Source organism: Eulemur rufifrons, chromosome 21 (genome assembly GCF_041146395.1).
Source record: "Eulemur rufifrons isolate Redbay chromosome 21, OSU_ERuf_1, whole genome shotgun sequence".
Taxonomy (NCBI): Eukaryota; Metazoa; Chordata; class Mammalia; order Primates; family Lemuridae; genus Eulemur; species Eulemur rufifrons.
In genome coordinates this window covers 944,944-962,030 of record NC_091003.1, presented here as the reverse complement: position 1 = coordinate 962,030, position 17,087 = coordinate 944,944, and the positions used below count along the sequence as shown (strand labels likewise).

The 17,087-nt window shown below is 57.1% G+C and overlaps 2 protein-coding genes across 3 annotated transcripts in view; both read left to right on the top strand.

Annotated features, from left to right (window-relative positions):
- Positions 1–498: 498 nt before the first annotated feature.
- Positions 499–14,826, top strand: PUS1 (pseudouridine synthase 1). 2 transcript variants are annotated; one of them, XM_069497239.1, is made up of 6 exons: positions 499–537; positions 1,443–1,668; positions 3,705–3,842; positions 7,806–7,908; positions 11,613–12,304; positions 14,464–14,826. In XM_069497239.1, exons 2-6 carry the CDS (start codon positions 1,453–1,455, stop codon positions 14,509–14,511), a joined length of 1,197 nt encoding a protein of 398 aa, XP_069353340.1. In that variant the 5' UTR covers positions 499–537; positions 1,443–1,452; the 3' UTR covers positions 14,512–14,826. The 2 variants fall into 2 exon arrangements, with proteins under 2 accessions (XP_069353340.1, XP_069353342.1); XM_069497241.1 differs by lacking the exon at positions 499–537 and adding an exon at positions 549–1,357.
- Positions 14,827–16,027: 1,201 nt separating this feature from the next.
- LOC138401820 (E1A-binding protein p400) overlaps positions 16,028–17,087 on the top strand; it is a 100,822-nt gene continuing 99,762 nt past the window's right edge. The window contains exon 1 of the mRNA XM_069497418.1: positions 16,028–16,067. The gene's annotated coding sequence lies outside the window, so the exon portion shown is untranslated. The remainder of the gene's footprint in view (positions 16,068–17,087) is intronic.

Here is a 17,087-nt window from a genome sequence, read left to right as displayed (position 1 = left end):
ACCAGGGCTGCGTGAGGGTCGAGTGCTACCGATTCCCGCGGTGGGGACCGCACGCAGCAGGGTTTTGCTGCTGCCGACGTGTGAGGGCAGGCCCGGCCGGCGCTGGTCCGCAGCTGCCGGAAGACTGGCTGAGCAGTCCCGGGACCAGCTGGTGCTGTGTGACTTCAGGCAAGGGGCTTAACCTCTCTGATCCTCAGTTTCTTCTTCAGAAACGGGGATGAGGATGGTGCTTGCCGCCCAGGGCGGGGCGAGGACTGAGTGAGCGAACGTGCGTGTGGGCGTCACTGTTTATCCTCGGCGTTCGCGCACAGGCGCATGCCCAGCGCGCTGTTCTAGCCGCGCGGCTTCGCTTTGCCAGGCGCGGCGGCGCGGGCGGGGCCGAGAGGGAGGCCCCGCCCCTGCCCAGACCCCGCCCCCGCAGCGCCCGCCCCGCCCCTTCGCCTCCGAGGACGTTTGTCTGCGCTGGGCCGCCGTCCGTCGCTCGCTCTACTTCCGCCTTCGCCCACGTGGTCCGGCTCTGACTCGGTCCGCGGCGCCGTGAGTGGGGCCAGGCGGGGGGCGCGCCCCTCTGGTCCCGACGCGGGTGGCCCGGTTCTCCCCGACTCCTGAGGAAAGCCCACGGGCGGGGCGGGAGGGGTGGGACTCGGGAGGTCAGAGGTCAGCCTGGGGGTCAGGGGATGTTGGAGGTTAGCCGTGGGGCAAGGGCGTCTGGGTCTCGGCGAGGTTAGAGTTCAATAGGGGTGGGGCTGGGCCGTCGGGGTCCCGGAGGGTCAGAGTTCAGCAGCGTGAGGATCCCGGGGAGGTCAGGGGTCAACCGGAGCGGGGCTGGGACATCAGGGCGAGGGGGGGTGTGTCCTTGAAGGTCAGGGGTCAGCAGGAGGGGCTAGGACATCAAGGGTCCCGGGAGGTCAGGGGTCAGCAGGAGCGAGGTTGGGACATCGGGGGTCCTGGGAGGTCAGGGGTCATCAGGGTCGGGGCCGGGGACCCCACGTCCTGGGCGGTCAAGAGTCAGCGGGGCCTGGCGGCAGGGTCCCAGCAGGGGCGCGGCCCGTACGTCAGGCGTCAGCGGGGTCGGGGGCGGCGGGGCCCGGGAGGTCAGGGGTCAGGGCAGCGGGGCCCATAGGTCAGGGGTTGGGGGCGGGGGTCAGGGCAGCGGGGCCCAGAGGTCAGGGGTCGGTGGGGCGGGGTCAGGGCAGCAAGGCCCCCGGGTCTGGGGCGAGGGGCGGAGTCAGGGCCGTGGGCCCCGTGGGTCAGGGGTCAGGGCTGCGGGGTGCATGGGCCTGCCCGGCCTGCGGGCCGTGGCCGGGGCGCTGTGGCGGCGGACAGCCTGCGGACCGTGGACCGCGCGCCCGCTCTGGTAATGCCGCGACTCCCGACCCTCCCCGGCCCCCCGGCCCGGCCCGGCCCCGCGGCCTCGCGCCCTCACAGCCCCGTCTTTGCAGCTCGCCCCGCATGGCCGGGAACGTGGAGGCGCCCGCGCCCGCGGGGCCCCAGCACCCGCCCGACAGGAGGGCGCGGGGTGGCTGGCCGGGCGGCGCCCGGGCCTGGGAGGACGCGGAGCACCAGGCCAAGAGGCCCAGGGGCAGCGAGGAGGAGCGGCGCCGGTTGCCCAAGCGCAAGATCGTGCTGCTCATGGCCTACGCGGGCAAGGGCTACCACGGCATGCAGGTGCGGCTGGCCCCCTTCCCACCGTGCCCACCTCCGCTCGGGCTGCGTGTGGTTCAGCAAGGTTCGGATTCAGTCCGCCCCACGGGATTCTGTGCTGACCACGGGCAGGTAGTCAAGGGCCCAGCCCTGCGCTGAAGCTCTGTGATCTGCCGCAAGCAGGTGTCTCTCTGTGCCTCAGTTTCCTCATCTTTAGGGTGGGGACGCTAGCCTGCCTACCTGCCAAGGAGGGTGCGAAGGTGCAGCGATGCCAAGTGAACAGCACTTGGCAGCTCAGAAGAGGGGCTGTTGCTGCTGGTCTTGTGTGTTAAGGGCACAGCTGGGTGTCGGCTCAGGGGCCGGGTCTGTGCCACTGTGTCAGGCAGTCACCCTCAGGGATCTGTACGCAGAGCACCAACAGGATCCTTTTCTGGAAGGTGGGGGTGAGGGATCCCCAGCCAATGCAGGTAGATGGTCGTGTTCCTTCTTGTGGCAACTCCCTGGCTCTCACTTTTGTACCGAGTTCTTTAAACTTCTGTAACTCCTGCCCCCAAGCGATCCTCCCGCCTCAGCCTCCCCAGTCGCTGGGACTACCGAGCCCGCCCCGTGTTCTTTAAATTTCTTTTTTTTTTTTTTTTTTGAGACAGAGTCTCACTCTGTTGCCCAGGCTAGAGTGAGTGCCGTGGCGTCAGCCTAGCTCACAGCAACCTCAAACTCCTGAACTCAAGCGATCCTCCTGTCTCAGCCTCCCGAGTAGCTGGGACTACAGGCATGCGCCACCATGCCCGGCTAATTTTTTCTATATATATTTTTAGCTGTCCATATAATTTCTTTCTATTTTTAGTAGAGATGGGGTCTCGCTCTTGCTCAGGCTGGTCTCGAACTCCTGAGCTCAAACGATCCGCCCACCTCGGCCTCCCAGAGTGCTAGGATTACAGGCGTGAGCCACCGCGCCCGGCCTTTAAATTTCTTTAAGCATGACCCACAGTAAGAAGTTCACTGCTGTGTGCGGAGAGTCCAACTGAAATAAGGGCTTCAGAAAACAGTGCTAAACCTTGCCAGGTGCCATTAATGAATTGCTTTATATCCGATTTTATTTTTAAAAAGCATTAAGTTACATCCACAAAACCAATTTCATGACAGCAGGTAGATTGTGACAAGAGGTTGGAAAATGTGGCTTTAGTCTGACTTAGCCTCAGGCATTAGTGGGAAGAGACAAACCATTTCTATTGCTCTTTGTGGGGGGATTCAATTGGTTTTTTGAGAGATTTTGCTTATGGAAGGTTTTTGCTTGAGGCACTGTCTTGAGAGTTTTGCCTGTCTCATCATACGATTGCCTCAGTTTCCCCACTAGGGAAATGGGGTGTGGAGACTGACAGTAACTCACCAGGCTGAGTGAAGGGTGGTTATTCCTGTTTGTGGGTATTCATTCATTTGCATTATTTGAGAAGCACTTATGAGTTTATGCTGCGTAAGGAGATTGGATTTAAATCTCAGTGGGAAACTGTCAGGTAGACTTGGGGAAGAACTTCTCCACCCACGGGAGTCTTGGCAAAGTGCTGGCAGGCCCTTGTGGTCTACGTGGGAAAGGTGTTGTGTGAGAGTGGTGGGCGGGGTCTGGCCGCGTCCTGCGGTCCCACAGGCCCCGTATTACCATTGGAGCAGGGGGAGGCGTGGCGTTGGCCATGGTTCTGAAAGCAGTGGGTGTCTTCCCTGGCGTGTATTCGTCCCTGGACAAATGGTGCAGGGACCACCGTAAACTGAAGGGATTAGGAAAAGCCAGGGATGTCCAACCGGCCCTGACTGGCAGTGTCGCCTGGCAGAGGATGGTGACGGGGGAGGGGCCGTCCCTTTGTGGCCAGGTGCTGTGACAGAAGTGGGCCTGCGCTGGCCTATTCTGGGGCTGCTTTCAGATCTGACTGGGCAGGAGGGGGTGTCTCAGGGACATGGGTGCAGTCCCAGTGCTGCTGTGTGCTCACTGCACATGCCCTGGACACAGAGCAGCCCAGGCCCAGGGGTGGTGACGGAAGGAAAACAATCTGTTTTCATCTTTTTTCCAGAGGAATGTTGGGTCCTCACAGTTTAAGACAATTGAAGATGACTTGGTGTCCGCCCTCGTCCGCTCAGGCTGTATCCCTGAAAATCACGGGGAAGACATGAGGAAAATGTCCTTCCAGCGGTGTGCCCGGACAGACAAGGTGGGTGGCAGCCATCTCTGCCCGTCACCTGGCAGGTAGGGGCAGCACCTGGCCCGTTTTCCCCCTTGGTGTCTTTGTCAGGCTCTTTTGGGTACAGATGACGCAGGCACAAGTCAAACTGGCCTGAACAGAAAGGAACATTTTGCCCTAAGAAGCCCAGGAGCATCACCAGCTCAGGGACGGCTGGATCCAGGTGCTCACTGCCAGCAGGGCTTTCTGTCTTCTCTGGTCTTTGCCTTCTCCTCGGTCAACTCTGTCCTCAGGCACACTCACGCCTGCAGGTGGCACAGTGGCCGCGACATCTGCCTTAGATCCGTCCAGCGCCGATATGGTTTTGTCACCACAGAGGCAAGCTGCACTTGTAGTGTTACATTTTCTAGTAGCCACATTTGTGAGGGAAAAGGAAAAAGGTGAATTTAGTTTTAATAATTAACTTTATTTATAAACTCAGTATAGCCAAAATATCCTCATTTCAGCATGTAGTCAATATAAAAAGTCTATCGTGGGGTTTATTTTACATCTTTTGTTTGTGTGCTGAGACTTTGGAATCCACTTTGTATTCTATACTCGTGGTACACGCCCCCCACCCCCGCCTGTCACGTGGATTCACAGCCAGGTGTGGCTGGTGGCCCTGTGCTGTCCACTGAGACTCACAAGACTGAGTCCCACTCTCCTCGATCGGCCAGCGTGACAGCATGTGCTGTGTGGTCACAACACGTCACGTTCCTGTGCCCGGCCTGAGCCGTGGGACTGGGCGTGGCAGGGGGGCGTGGCAGGGAGGCTGGCCACAGGAGAACAGAGATGTGTCACCAGGGAGGGGCTGAAGGGTCCGCACGGACCAACGGTTCTTCTGCAGCGCGTGTGAAACGTGGTCCCCCTCATCCTTGCTTTCTGAAGCCCTGGCCCCCTGACACATCTCTTAGGCCATCTGAGGGCGTTGGGGTCTGTCATAGATACAACGTTTTGCAGATCCGGCCCCCCCTCCCCCGGAATCTCAAGTAAGCTGTGGCTCTTGTCCGCACAGATGTCCAGTCTGAAAGGCACACAGGTCCCTGGGATCCAGGGGCCAGAATCCCGGGCCTGCTGCCGTCCCACGGGCAGGTCAGGTCACAGACAGGGACCCACAGCTCACTGCTAGCAGGTGATGACGGTGGCATGGTCAGTGGCTCACAATAAAGAGTTCTGTGGTTCGTAATTGTTTTTCATTTTCTTTTCCATTTATAGCTCTGGTTGTTTTCAAGGCAGAAGTAAAATAAAAATTTGCCCGGGTTGATGCAGAGAGCATATCACATGGGGTCCTTGCATCTGTAGTATTCCCACTATTAACATAGAGGTGGTTTCATTCTAACATTTCCTCGCTTACAATTTGGAAAACCTAAAGAGGTAGAAAACCTATGAGACTGCTAATACAACACCTGAGCAGCCAGCCAGCCTGTGGATGAACAAACGATAGCATTTTGTTAGTTTTTGTTTCAGATTTTGATTTTTTTAAAAATGGCTTTATTGAAATAAAATCCACTCTCATACAATTCACCCATTTAAAGTGTATAATTCAGTGGTTTCCAGTATGTTCACAGAGTTGTGCAGCCCCCACCCGTCGATCTTAGAACACCCCCAAGAGGCCTTTTGTCCTTAGCTGTCACCCCCAGCCTCCACAGATAAAATACTTTTTTTTTTTTTTTTTTGAGCAGAGTCTGGCTCTGTCCCCCAGCTAGAGTGCCGTGGTGTCAGCCTAGCTCACAGCAACCTCAAACTCCTGGGCTCAAGTGAGCCTCCTGCCTCAGCCTCCCGAGTAGCTGGGACTACGGGTGCCACCACCATGCCCAGCTAATTTTTTGTTTCTATTTTTAGTTGCCCAGCTAATTTTTTCTATTTTTTTAGTAGAGACGGGGGTCTCACTCTTGCTCAGGCTGGTCTTGAACTCCTGACCTCGAGCAATCCTCCCCCTTGGCCTCCCAGAGTGCTAGGATTATAGGCGTGAACCATTGAGCCCGGCCTAAAATATTCTCATTTCAGCGTGTAATCAGTACAGAGAGATTGGCAGTGACGTGGGTCTCCCTCCCCCCACTCTGGTGCTAAATCTTTGACATTCATGGAACATTTCCTACTGCAGGAACCTCTTTCAGGTACTCGGCGTCCACCCGCGGCCAGGTGCCTGTCTGGGAGGCCTGGGTCTAGGCTGCAGTGGATTTGGTTCATAGAATATCTCAACAGTTTATTTTTTGTTTTTTTTTTCTTTTAGTTCCTCCAACTTTTTATTTTGAAAATTTCCGACCTTCAGAAACGTCTCAAGAATGATGCCTGAGCACCCTGCACTCTCCCCAGATGCACTAGGGTTTTGCCGTATTTGTTTCTTTTTTTTTCTTTAAATGGAACCATTTGAGAGTAAGTGGTAGACATGATCACCCCTCACCCCAAAGTACTTCCGCGTGAGTCTCCCCTGGACAGCGCCATCCTCCAGTAACCCCCCAGTAAGAGTAAGTGATTAAGTGATCACCCCGGGAATCCGGCGTTGTAGAACACCGACGTCCAACGCACTTTCTGAAGCAGGGGCTGCCTCTGGCTTTTGTCCCTTGATCCAGTACCTAATCTAGGATCCTTTGTTTCTGTAGTAGTTTTGTTTCCTGACTTTCCTTTAATCTACAATCATCTTTTTGCCTCCTTCCTTCCTCATGTGACATTTTTGGATGATTCAGGCCAGTCATTTTAAAGAATGTCCTCAACCTGGATTTCTCTGATTGTTCTTAGTGACTAGATTTGGATAAAAATTTCTGTGGCGGGAACACTGTGGTTCCCGACCCCCGGGCCGTGGCCTGTTAGGCACCGGGCCGCACGGCAGGAGGTGAGCGGCAGGTGAGCAAGGCAAGCTTCTCGGCATTAGAGAAGCTTCTCGGCATCGCTCGGCGGCATTAGATTCTCACAGGAGCTCGAACCCTGCTGTAAACGGCGCACGCGAGGGATCTGGGTTGCGGCTCCTTATGACAACCTAATGCCTGATGACCGAGGTGGAGCTGAGGTGGTGATGCCGGCGCTGGGCAGCAGCTGCAAGCACGGATTATCATTAGCAGAGAGGTGTGACTGCACCGTAAATAGGATGCACTCGCATCATCCCCAAACCACCCCCCCACCCCCAGTCCATGGAAACATTGTCTTCCATGAAACTGGTCCCTGGTGCCAAAAAAGCTGGGGACCGCTGCTGTATGTGTTCTACTATCGTCTATTTTTGTTGCATGTGTTTTCAAAATCTTTTAGAAATTGTGACTATAATACGTAGAAAGGTGGCTGTAGCATCAGGACAAGTCCCCTTGAGGATACTGGGTCGTCACCAGTCATCAACAGGTGGGACCTGCGGCATCCCAGAAGCCCACGCACTCAGCTTCCTGTCACATCTCCGCTCCCCGCAGGTTAACTGCCATACTGACCTTTATTAACACTTGTTTTAAAAAAGGCATACCATGTAAACAGTAAATCGTGTAGAGCCTGACCAGTTCCCACCTGTGCACACACCTGTGCACCCAGCACCCCGTCCCCAGAAGGCCCCTCCCTCTCCTGCCGGGTCGCTGCTGTGCTGACCCAGCCGGGGCCTCCTCCTTGCTCTGCTCATGGTCCTAAGTTGCATTTTCTTTTTTCCCAAATCCCTGGGAGGCAGATCTTACGTGGGACTTTGCTTCCTGTCTGCATCGTGTTATATTTACATTCCCTAATTAAGTGTCTCTCTCGGGCTTTGACGTCCTTTGTGATAGTTCATAAGTTTTGCTGTGATCCTCCCACCGTTGGTACACAGACCTTTGTTTTCATGCCTGGTTGTTCCTTTCAGACGCATTTCTAAAAGCAGAATTGTGCATGCAAAGCCGATGTTGGCGCAGGCCTGCTGTCCAGAGGACCGACAGGCAGAGTCTCGTGTTCCAGGAGCCAGGCCCACCTGGACCCACCGTCCCTCCGCCTGTTCTGCTTTCTTCACAGGGCGTGTCTGCAGCCGGCCAGGTGGTGTCCCTGAAGGTGTGGCTGATTGACGACATTTTGGAGAAGATCAACAGCCACCTTCCGTCTCACATTCGGATTTTGGGTAAGCCTCTCGGCGCCAGCAGCTGCACACCTGGTCGTGTCAGACGGTCTTGCGGAGGCTGGAGCTACACACGCCTCTTCAGACATCTCTGGTGTGGAAGGGGAGTCGGAGAACTGTCCGGTTGCTTTGCCGGTGGTAGGTGTGGCTGCAGATCTTCCCGAGAGTTCAGTATTCCTATCTCCTCCAGAAACGGGAACAGCGGAGCTGGACCGTGAGGTCCCTCGTTGCTACCTGGGTGCCTTGTTTTAAGCAAACACTGGATGTGAAAATCGGAATTGACAGTTAAAACAGGGGCAATTATTCCCTTTTATGGCAGGACTAAGAAAGGGGATTTTAGGCCCCTTTAAAAAAAATAATCTATCTTTGCCTTTTATCTTTGCCTCTACGTGCCAGTTATATTTAATATAATTATAGACGTGGCTGGGTATAATCCTAGCATCTTGCTGTTTCCTCTTTGTCCTGTTCTTTGTTCCCCTTTTCTTCCTTCTTTTGGATTAATTTTTTTCTTTCTTTCTTTTTTTTTTTTTGAGACAGAGTTTCACTCTGTTGCCCAAGCTGGAGTGCAGTGGCATCATCATAGCTCACTGTAACCTCAAACTCCTGAGCACAAGCGATCCTCCTGTCTCAGCCTCCCAAGTAGCTGGGACGACAGGCATGTGCCACCATGCCCGGCTAATTTTTCTATTTTTAGTACAGTGGGGTCTTGCTCTTGCTCAGGCTGGTCTGGAACTCCTGACCTCAAGCTATCCTCCCACCTTGGCCTCCCAGAGTGCTGGGATTACAGGTGTGAGCCACCGTACCCAGCCTAACTCTTGTTTTTTTAGTGATTGCTTTGGGGTTTAAGCTAAAGGTTGGGAAATTTTTTTTGTGAAGGGCCAAGTAGTAAACATTTTAAACTTTGTGGCCACATAGATTACAGCGTCTGTATCTTTTTTTTTTTTTAACCACCCTTCAGTCTTATCTCACAGGCTGTACAGAAACAGGCTGTGGTTTGGGGCAGTAGTTTGCCAGGTCCTGGCTCAAAGCATACTCTGTAATTCACCACGGTGCCCTCCGTGGAGATTAGACTTCACAGAGCACCTGAGGCCTCTACAGCCATGCCGCACTTGCGCTCTGCCCTCTCGGCCTCTGCCTTGGCCATGTGCATTTTAATTCTATATGTTACAAATCCCACAGTTATTATTTTTTCTTTAAACAGCCAATATGTTAAAAAATGTTAAATGCTTTTTTTTTTGAAGCACAATTAACATACCACAAACTGTGCGTATTTAAGTATACAGTTAAGTTCCGACGTGTGTGTTCACCTGTGAGCCCATCACGGTTGAGCAGTGAACGGCCACTTCCCTTGTCCCCTGTCCCTCCTCAGCCTCCTCCCCAGGCAGCCATCGACATGCTTTGTCACGAGAGGTCAGTCTGCGTGTGTAGACGTGTGTGGATGGAGTCGTATACTACCTACTCTGTTTCTGTCCGGTGTCTTCACGCAGCCTGGTTATTTTTTTCTTTTTTTTTTTTTTTTTTGAGACAGAGTCTCACTCTGTTGCCCAGGCTAGAGTGAGTGCCGTGGCGTCAGCCTAGCTCACAGCAACCTCAAACTCCTGGGCTCAAGGGATCCTCCTGTCTCAGCCTCCCGAGTAGCTGGGACTACAGGCATGCACCACCATGCCCGGCTAATTTTTTCTATATATATTTTTAGCTGTCCATATAATTTCTTTCTATTTTTAGAGGTGGGGTCTCGCTCTTGCTCAGGCTGGTCTCGAACTCCTGAGCTCAAACGATCCGCCCACCTCGGCCTCCCAGAGTGCTAGGATTACAGGCGTGAGCCACCGCGCCCGGCCAGCCTGGTTATTTTAAGATTCATCCACGTCACGTATGTCAGTGGTTCTGTTCGCTGCCTCGGGGTGTCCCGTCACACACGCTCTGCCACAGGCTGTCCACACACGCAGCTGCGGGTGGACAGTCGTGCGGTTTCCGGTTTTGAGTAAAGCTGCGATGCACATGCGTGTATGAGTCATAAACAGGGTTCAGTATCCTTGTTGATTATTTCACCCTCTATTAACTTTTACTGTAATACAGTTTCGTTTTTGTACCGTGGTCTCTCTCTGACTTGAGGGCAATTTCCTCCCGTAAAACTCCTCACAGAGTAAATCCTCTGAAAGTCGCACTTTGTGTCTCTTACCGTTCGTCCCCGTGGAAGCTATTTCAGTGTGTTCCATAGGTTAACCCCAGTTGTGCGAAAGCACCACTGTGTCCCCCGCACAGTGGCTCCGTGGTGGGCGTCCCCTGCAGGGCAGAGAACAAGGCCGTGTCCCCGGGCCAGGCTGCGGCTGTCTGCCAGCGCTTGTCAGCCTCTTCCCAGCAGCTGTGTCCTGAACAACTAAAACTATGTTTCAAACCGTCCTTGCGGGGCTCAGTGTTTATGACATTGAATCTTTAGGACAAAAAAACAAAAAGTCACTGAAAGAACAGACAGGACAGTGGAGAGAAAAGAACAAGGAGCGAGGTGCAGGCGCCCACGGATCCGCCTTCCCGCCTCCCAGGTTGAGCCTCGCAGACGAGAACCCACCGCCGGGCGCTGGACCGACTCCTTCTGAGGCGGCTCCTGGGGCCCGTAGGGACCTGCCTGTCCCAGTCTCGCCTGAAGCCCTGCAGGGGCCTCACAGCAGAGGCAGGTCTGAGACAAGGGGACTTCCTCACCCCAGCTGCCGAGGTCGTCAATGTCACTAATTCTTGCTTTTTCTTCCAGAAATTGTCTGTGCAAACACAGGCGTGCGCAGACGCCTGCTCAGTGTCTGTCCTCGATCGGCACTTGGTCAGCGCTCCCAGATGCTTACCAAGCGCCCGCCGGGTGCCCCTCGTGCCCGGGCGCCGGGCGTCTCGGAGACTGGCCTCAGTTCCCAGAGCTTTGTACCTGTCTGTCCCACGGATATTCTGGGATGTATTTGCTCCATCTTCCATTGCTGGACTTCTAAGTTGGTTTCTAGTTTTGTGTTTTTACTGTCAAAACAGTGTTGCCTACGTGGCCTTATCTGCAGAACAAGCTCTCTCGAGTGCGTTTCGGGGTTCACGCTCCTCAGACGTCTGGCATTTCAGTGCGGGGGCTGCGCCAGCTCGCTTGCGGAGATCAGCGAAGTCTGCGGTTTTATTTCCCCAGAATTTTGCCAACGCTGGGTTTCCACAGACCCTTATGTTTGTGTTGTTCGGATTTGTGTTTAATCCCGAGATTAAGCATTGTGTGGATTTAGAGTTTAACGCACAAAAGTCCAATTCTTTTTTGTTTAACAATGTTTCTTTTTGTTTTGCTTTGATTATTATGTTTAATTGACACATAATAACTGTACATATCTTGGGGTACGGTGAGGTATTTCCACACATGTGGATAATGTGGAGTGATCAAGTCAGGGTCGTTAGCAAACCTGTCACGCAGACGTTTACTATTTCTTTCTGCTGGGAACATTTAAAATCCTCTATTCTGGCTATTTGAAAATACACGATAAATTGTGAATTACAGCCGCCCCTAGCGCTGCAGAGCCCCGGAGCCCCTCCCCGCGGTCGAGCCGCACTCCTGTGCCTGCTGACCAGCTCGGCGAGCCCCTCTCCCCAGCCGTCCGCTCTGCTCGGCCTTCGCACCTACGTGGGTGGGGAGGCGCCGTCCTCACACGCTCTCTGCTCACCTGCCTCTCTTCTCGTTTCCCGCCCCTGCCCAGGACTGAAGAGGGTCACGGGCGGGTTCAACTCCAAGAACAAGTGTGACGCCAGGACGTACTGCTACATGCTGCCCACGTTTGCCTTTGCCCACAAGGACCGGGACGTGCAGGACGAGACCTACCGCCTGAGCCCCGAGACGCTGCAGCAGGTCAACAGGCTCCTGGCCTGCTACAAGGGCACCCACAACTTCCACAACTTCACCTCGCAGAAGGGGCCGCGGGAGCCCAGCGCGCGGCGCTACATCCTGGAGATGCTCTGTGAAGAGCCCTTCGTGCGGGAGGGCCTGGAGTTCGCCGTGATCAAGGTGAAGGGCCAGAGCTTCATGACGCACCAGATCCGGAAGATGGTGGGCCTGGTGGTGGCCATCGTGAAGGGCTACGCGCCCGAGAGCGTGCTGGAGCGCAGCTGGGGCGAGGAGAAGGTGGACGTGCCCAAGGCGCCGGGGCTCGGGCTGGTGCTGGAGAGGGTGCACTTCGAGAAGTACAACCAGCGCTTCGGCAATGACGGGCTGCACGAGCCTCTGGACTGGGCGCAGGAGGAGGGCAAGGTGGCGGCCTTCAAGGAGCAGCACATCTACCCCACCATCGTCAGCACCGAGCGGGACGAGCGCTCCATGGCCCAGTGGCTCAGCACGCTGCCCGTCCACGACTTCAACGCCACTGCCCTGGCGGCAGCTGGCACAGGCGCCGAGGTAGGGGCTGGGTCACAGCGGTGCTGGGCTGGAGCACGTGCCCTCATGGAGGCCAGGCCGAGTGCGTGTCCTTGTTCCCATTGTACAGAAGAGCAGGTTGAGGCACAGAGAGGTGCATCACTTCCCCCAGAGTCACACAGCATTGGAGGAGCAGGGCCAGGGTGGTGGGCCAGGCGGTCGGCGGCCATGAGGTAGATGTGCCTCACTGCCTGCCTGGGCCTCCTGGGCCTCTGAGTGCACGATGAGGCTGTTGGCACGACCCACGCAGCAGCAGGCCTTTCCGGGCACGGCTTGCTGGCCTTCGGGCAGGAACCGCGCTGCCGACCAGTCAGTGCACGTCCGGGGTCCTCCCGCTCCAGACCTGGGGCTGCGGCTGCGCCTCTCAACGACGTTCCCATTCAGGCCCGCCCTGCTCCCTCCGTCTGGAAGCCGCCTGGGTACAGGGCGCAAGCGCTTCGTGCCATGCCCAGGAGTGCCCCTGGCCACCCTCCACCCCTCTGGGAGGGCCAGCCAGGGTCAGGCTTGCTGCTGCACACCCGCTAGAGACCCGGCAGGAAGTGTGACTCAGTGGGTAGACAGTTGCCAGGTATAGTTTATGTTTTCAGAGACAGCGTCCTGCAGTGTCGCAATCATAGTTCACTATGACCTTGAACTTGTGGGTTCAAGCAGTCCTCCCGCCTCAGCCTCCTGAGTAGCCAGGATTATAGGTGCGCAGCACCACACGTGGTTTGTTTTTTAAAAAAATTTATTTTTGGAGACAGGGTCTCACTGTGTTGCCCAGGTGAGTCTTGAACTCCTGGGCTCAAGCGATCCTCCTGCCTCAGCTGCTCCAAGTGCTGGGATTGCAGGTGTGAGCCACCACGCACGGCCACCAAGTATAGTTCAGAACAGAAACATACGTGCTCAGAGGTGGAGAGCTACGTGCAGTCTGAAGTTGAAATGCCGCTTTCGTTCTCAATTCTTTGTCCTGGAGTGAGAGATGTCCCTAAAACCTGTGTTCTTTCATGGTGGTCCAGTGGGTTTTCAAAGGGTGAGGGTCCCACCTGGAGCTTGGGGAGATGCCGTCCTGTCATCCAGACACTCACGAAAACGTCCTTCCTGCACCCCGGGTTGTAACCCGCGTGTGGGCAGGACCCGTGGGGTGAGGGACGCAGGCATGCCGTGGGTGGTAAGTGGCTCCCGCCCTTGAGACCACGGAGCTGTGGGGGTTTCGGGGGCTGCGGCAGCCAGGAGCATCTTGTCCCACCTGCAGTGTCCTGTTGCAGCTCCGCCACAGTGGTGGTGGCCACGTCGGAAGGGACATCTGATAGCGAGCTTAATTTTTTTAAGACAGACTAAAGTGTTTTTTTTTTTTTTTTTTTTTGAGACAGAGTCTCACTCTGTTGCCCGGGCTGGAGTGAGTGCCGTGGCGTCAGCCTTGCTCACAGCAACCTCAAACTCCTGTGCTTAAGCGATCCTACTGCCTCAGCCTCCTGAGTAGCTGGGACTACAGGCATGCGCCACCATGCCCGGCTAATTTTTTGTATATATATATTTTAGTTGTCCATATAATTTCTTTCTATTTTTAGTAGAGATGGGGGTCTCACTCTTGCTCAGGCTGGTCTCGAACTCCTGACCTTGAGCGATCCACCCGCCTCGGCCTCCCAGAATGCTAGGATTACAGGCGTGAGCCACCGCGCCCGGCCTAAAGTGTTGATGGTTATTAATTTTCTCAAGCACCGTGCAGGCTAAATAAAGCACAGGTGCCGGTGTGATCGGGGCCAGAGGGGACTTCTGGATTCCCACTAAGGAGGCTTCTGACCAGTTGCCGTCTTTAGATACTGAAGTGTCTGCACTTGTCAAGCTTTGGAACAGCCCAAGTTTATTTCCCCCGTGGGGATTTGAAACAGCTCTGCAAACGCCTCCCTCCTGTCCCCAGCCCCAGGCTTTCCCTGTGGTTCTTGAGCCAGTTCAGAGAACACAGGAGAAAAGTGCTTACCCTTCCTCCTGGCGCGGGGGACATGGCTGCAGAGTGCGGCACCGCGGGCGCCTGTGCCCGGCTCCAGGCTCCAGGCAGTGGAGAAGCAGATGCCCGGTGGGTGGGGTCCCCTGGCGGGAAGGAAGCACCCGCAAGTAGGGGGGTCGCCCCAGTCATTTCCCTGTCTGGTCCTCTGCTGCAGGTCTCCAGCCCCCAGGAGGGCAGTGGAGGGGACGAAGACACCGACTGAGGCCGTGGGAGCCGCCCGCCGCAGCGTCTGGGAGCCGGCCCGTGACGTGCACACAGCAGGCGCCGCCGGGGTTGCTGCAGCCGCGAGTCTCACCTGTGGCCCAGAGCCAGGGATGTCTGGGCCTGTCAGCTGTGCCTGGCGTCATAACCTCAGGGTCTCGACACCCGGAACCTTCTCAGTTTTCATCACGGAAATAACCTGCTTCGAATCTATTTTCAGCTCATGGGTTACATACGTACACCTCAGCATGTAAAGACAGTATTTTTTTAAATGAGTGATTTTCTTATTAAATAAATATAAATTTTGCTTAGTGAATCCTACTTGTGCCTTGTACATTTTTCTTTCCCCAGAGGGATGAGCTCTGCTGTGTTAGGAATAGGCACTGCCGAATAAAACAGACAGCCCTGTCCTCCCTGGGCTGAGAGAAGAGGATGGCCCTCCATGGCCCTCCGGGCTGGAGCGGTGGTCCCCGGTGGTGTTGGACCTGGTGCCTTCTCTCTTCCCGCCTGTCTCTTTTGAGCACCTGGCCTTTGTTCTGGCCACAGACAGTGGCTCTGTCCCCGGCACCATCCACCTCCACATTCCAGGTGGAGGAGAGGGCAGAGAAAGGGGCGCGTGGTTGAATATGCCCCTTGGTGTGTGTTCCCAGAAGACCCACCAGCAACTTCACCTTAGTGGCCATCTCCAGCTGCAAGGGAGGCTGGGAGGTGCTGCTTTAGAAATGGCACAGAGTGACACGGGGCGCAAAGTGCACGTTCTGTTAGCAAGGATGAGGGGAGTGGGAGGTGGGCAGGCCACTGGCACGGCTGTTGTGGGAGCCCAGGAAGGGTCCCAGGTGGGGAAGCGGTGTGCAGGTGTGCGTGCAGGCAAGTGGGATGTGCACACGTGCCCACACGTGCACGTGGGCGGGCTGCGGGGGGACGGCCCCTGTGCGGAGAGGACTGGGTGGGACAAGCCAGTCAGGAGACCATTTGGGAGACCAGGCTGAGGGAGGGGGCGTGACGGAAACCTTGAAACAGAAAGCAGCTTACTGGTGCCGGGTGGCGGAGGACGAGGGCTCACTGGGCTTTGGGCTAGAGCAATGCAGAGCCAGGGACCGGGAGCGTGTGAGGGACACGGCACGGCGGGTTTTAGGCATGCTAATTTCACCCGCGACAGGCAGGACATGTAAATCGCCTCCATGGCGAAAAGCAGCCTGACTACTGGCATCTTTTGGTTCTCCCGTGAAAGGCTGCGTCGTCTTGGTCTGAAGGTCGATCCAGCCACGGTACGGGACACCCGCGGTGCTGACTGCGCGTCTCGGTCTCCGCGCGCGGCGTGGCGGTACGCGGCGATCCGCCTCCGCGGTCCTGCGGCGGCCTCGTGCGGCGAGGGGCGGCGCGGCAGCTCGGGCTCTCCGGGAGCGAAGGCGCAGCTGCGAACTGGCGGCGCGCGTCCCCTCCGGCTCGCCGTAGCGCCGCCGCTTCCTCCGCGCGGTCCCGGATGCGCCGAGCCGCTGCGGCGCCGCTGGAGCCTACCGCCCTCCGGACGCGGCCGAGCGCGGCCCGAGGCCCAGGGTGAGTGGGGGGCGCCGCGGGCCGGCGGGGCGCGGGACGGGCGCGCCGGGGCCCACAGTCCGCAGCCCGGCCCCCCGCCCGCCGGCCCGGCGCGCCGCGTGGGGACCAGGCCGCGGCGGCTTTGTGCGCGGCCGGGCGGGCGGGCCGGGCCGGCCGGGGGGCGGCTGCCGAGCGCCCCGCGCCGGAGTCGGTGGCCGGGGCCGGGGCCGGGGCCGGTGGTCGGGGCCTGTGGCGGCGCTCGCCCGCCGTTTCGTTCCGAGCCGCGGCAGCTGGTCGGGCGCCCGGGGGCGGCGGGAGTCGCTTCCGCGGCCGTTGCTGGGCGGGTCCCTCGCGCGCGGGCCGGGGGCGCTCACCCAGGCCTGGGCGCCCGCGCGGACCCGGCGCCTCCCTCGTCGCCCGGCAGCGGCCCGCGCCGTCGAGCGCCCGAGACTGGTTTCTTGCCCGCGCCGGGACCCACTCAGCGGCCCTGGGGCTGCCGCCGACTGAGCCCGGCGGAGTGGAGGTCGGCACCGCTCGGCCGTCCGCGCGGCGGCTGCGGGCGTGCGGGCCGCTCGGCGGGGACAGCCGGGCTGCGGCCGCCGGGACACCTGCCCTCGGGTGTCCGCGCGCTGAGAGAGAAGCAGCGTCAGAACGTTCGTAGGGCTTCTCTCCGGCATCGTGGGCGAGTTTCATTTGTGTTTCCTGGTGTTTTTATAGAATAAGAAGGTGCTTGCAGTTTTTCCGTGGTATGCACACACTTGGGATGGCAGGGGTGAACAAACGCGTGTTTTGAGAAGTCTGGATCGTTCTGTCACCCAGAGATAAGCACGGTCACCACTTTCCTCATGGCCCCTTGTTCTGTCCATGTCATTTTTGAAGTATAATTGGGACCATATGACGTAATTTTGTGTACTTTAAAAACATAGCGAGATCACAGGCGTCACAACCTCTCCGTTAACGCCTGCCGCACCTGGGCAGCGTCGGCCGTTTACCCTCGGTGAGATGCTCAGTCTCTTCCCTCTCGGCCTCGGTTTGTTCTCG

Coding starts and splice junctions, on each gene's coding strand:
- PUS1 (XM_069497241.1), top strand. CDS start 1,275: ATGGGCCTGCCCGGCCTGCGGGCCGTGGCCGGGGCGCTGTGGCGGCGG. Junction 3,843..7,805: donor GGTGTGCCCGGACAGACAAG/GTGGGTGGCAGC, acceptor CTTTCTTCACAG/GGCGTGTCTGCAGCCGGCCA. Junction 7,909..11,612: donor GTCTCACATTCGGATTTTGG/GTAAGCCTCTCG, acceptor GCCCCTGCCCAG/GACTGAAGAGGGTCACGGGC.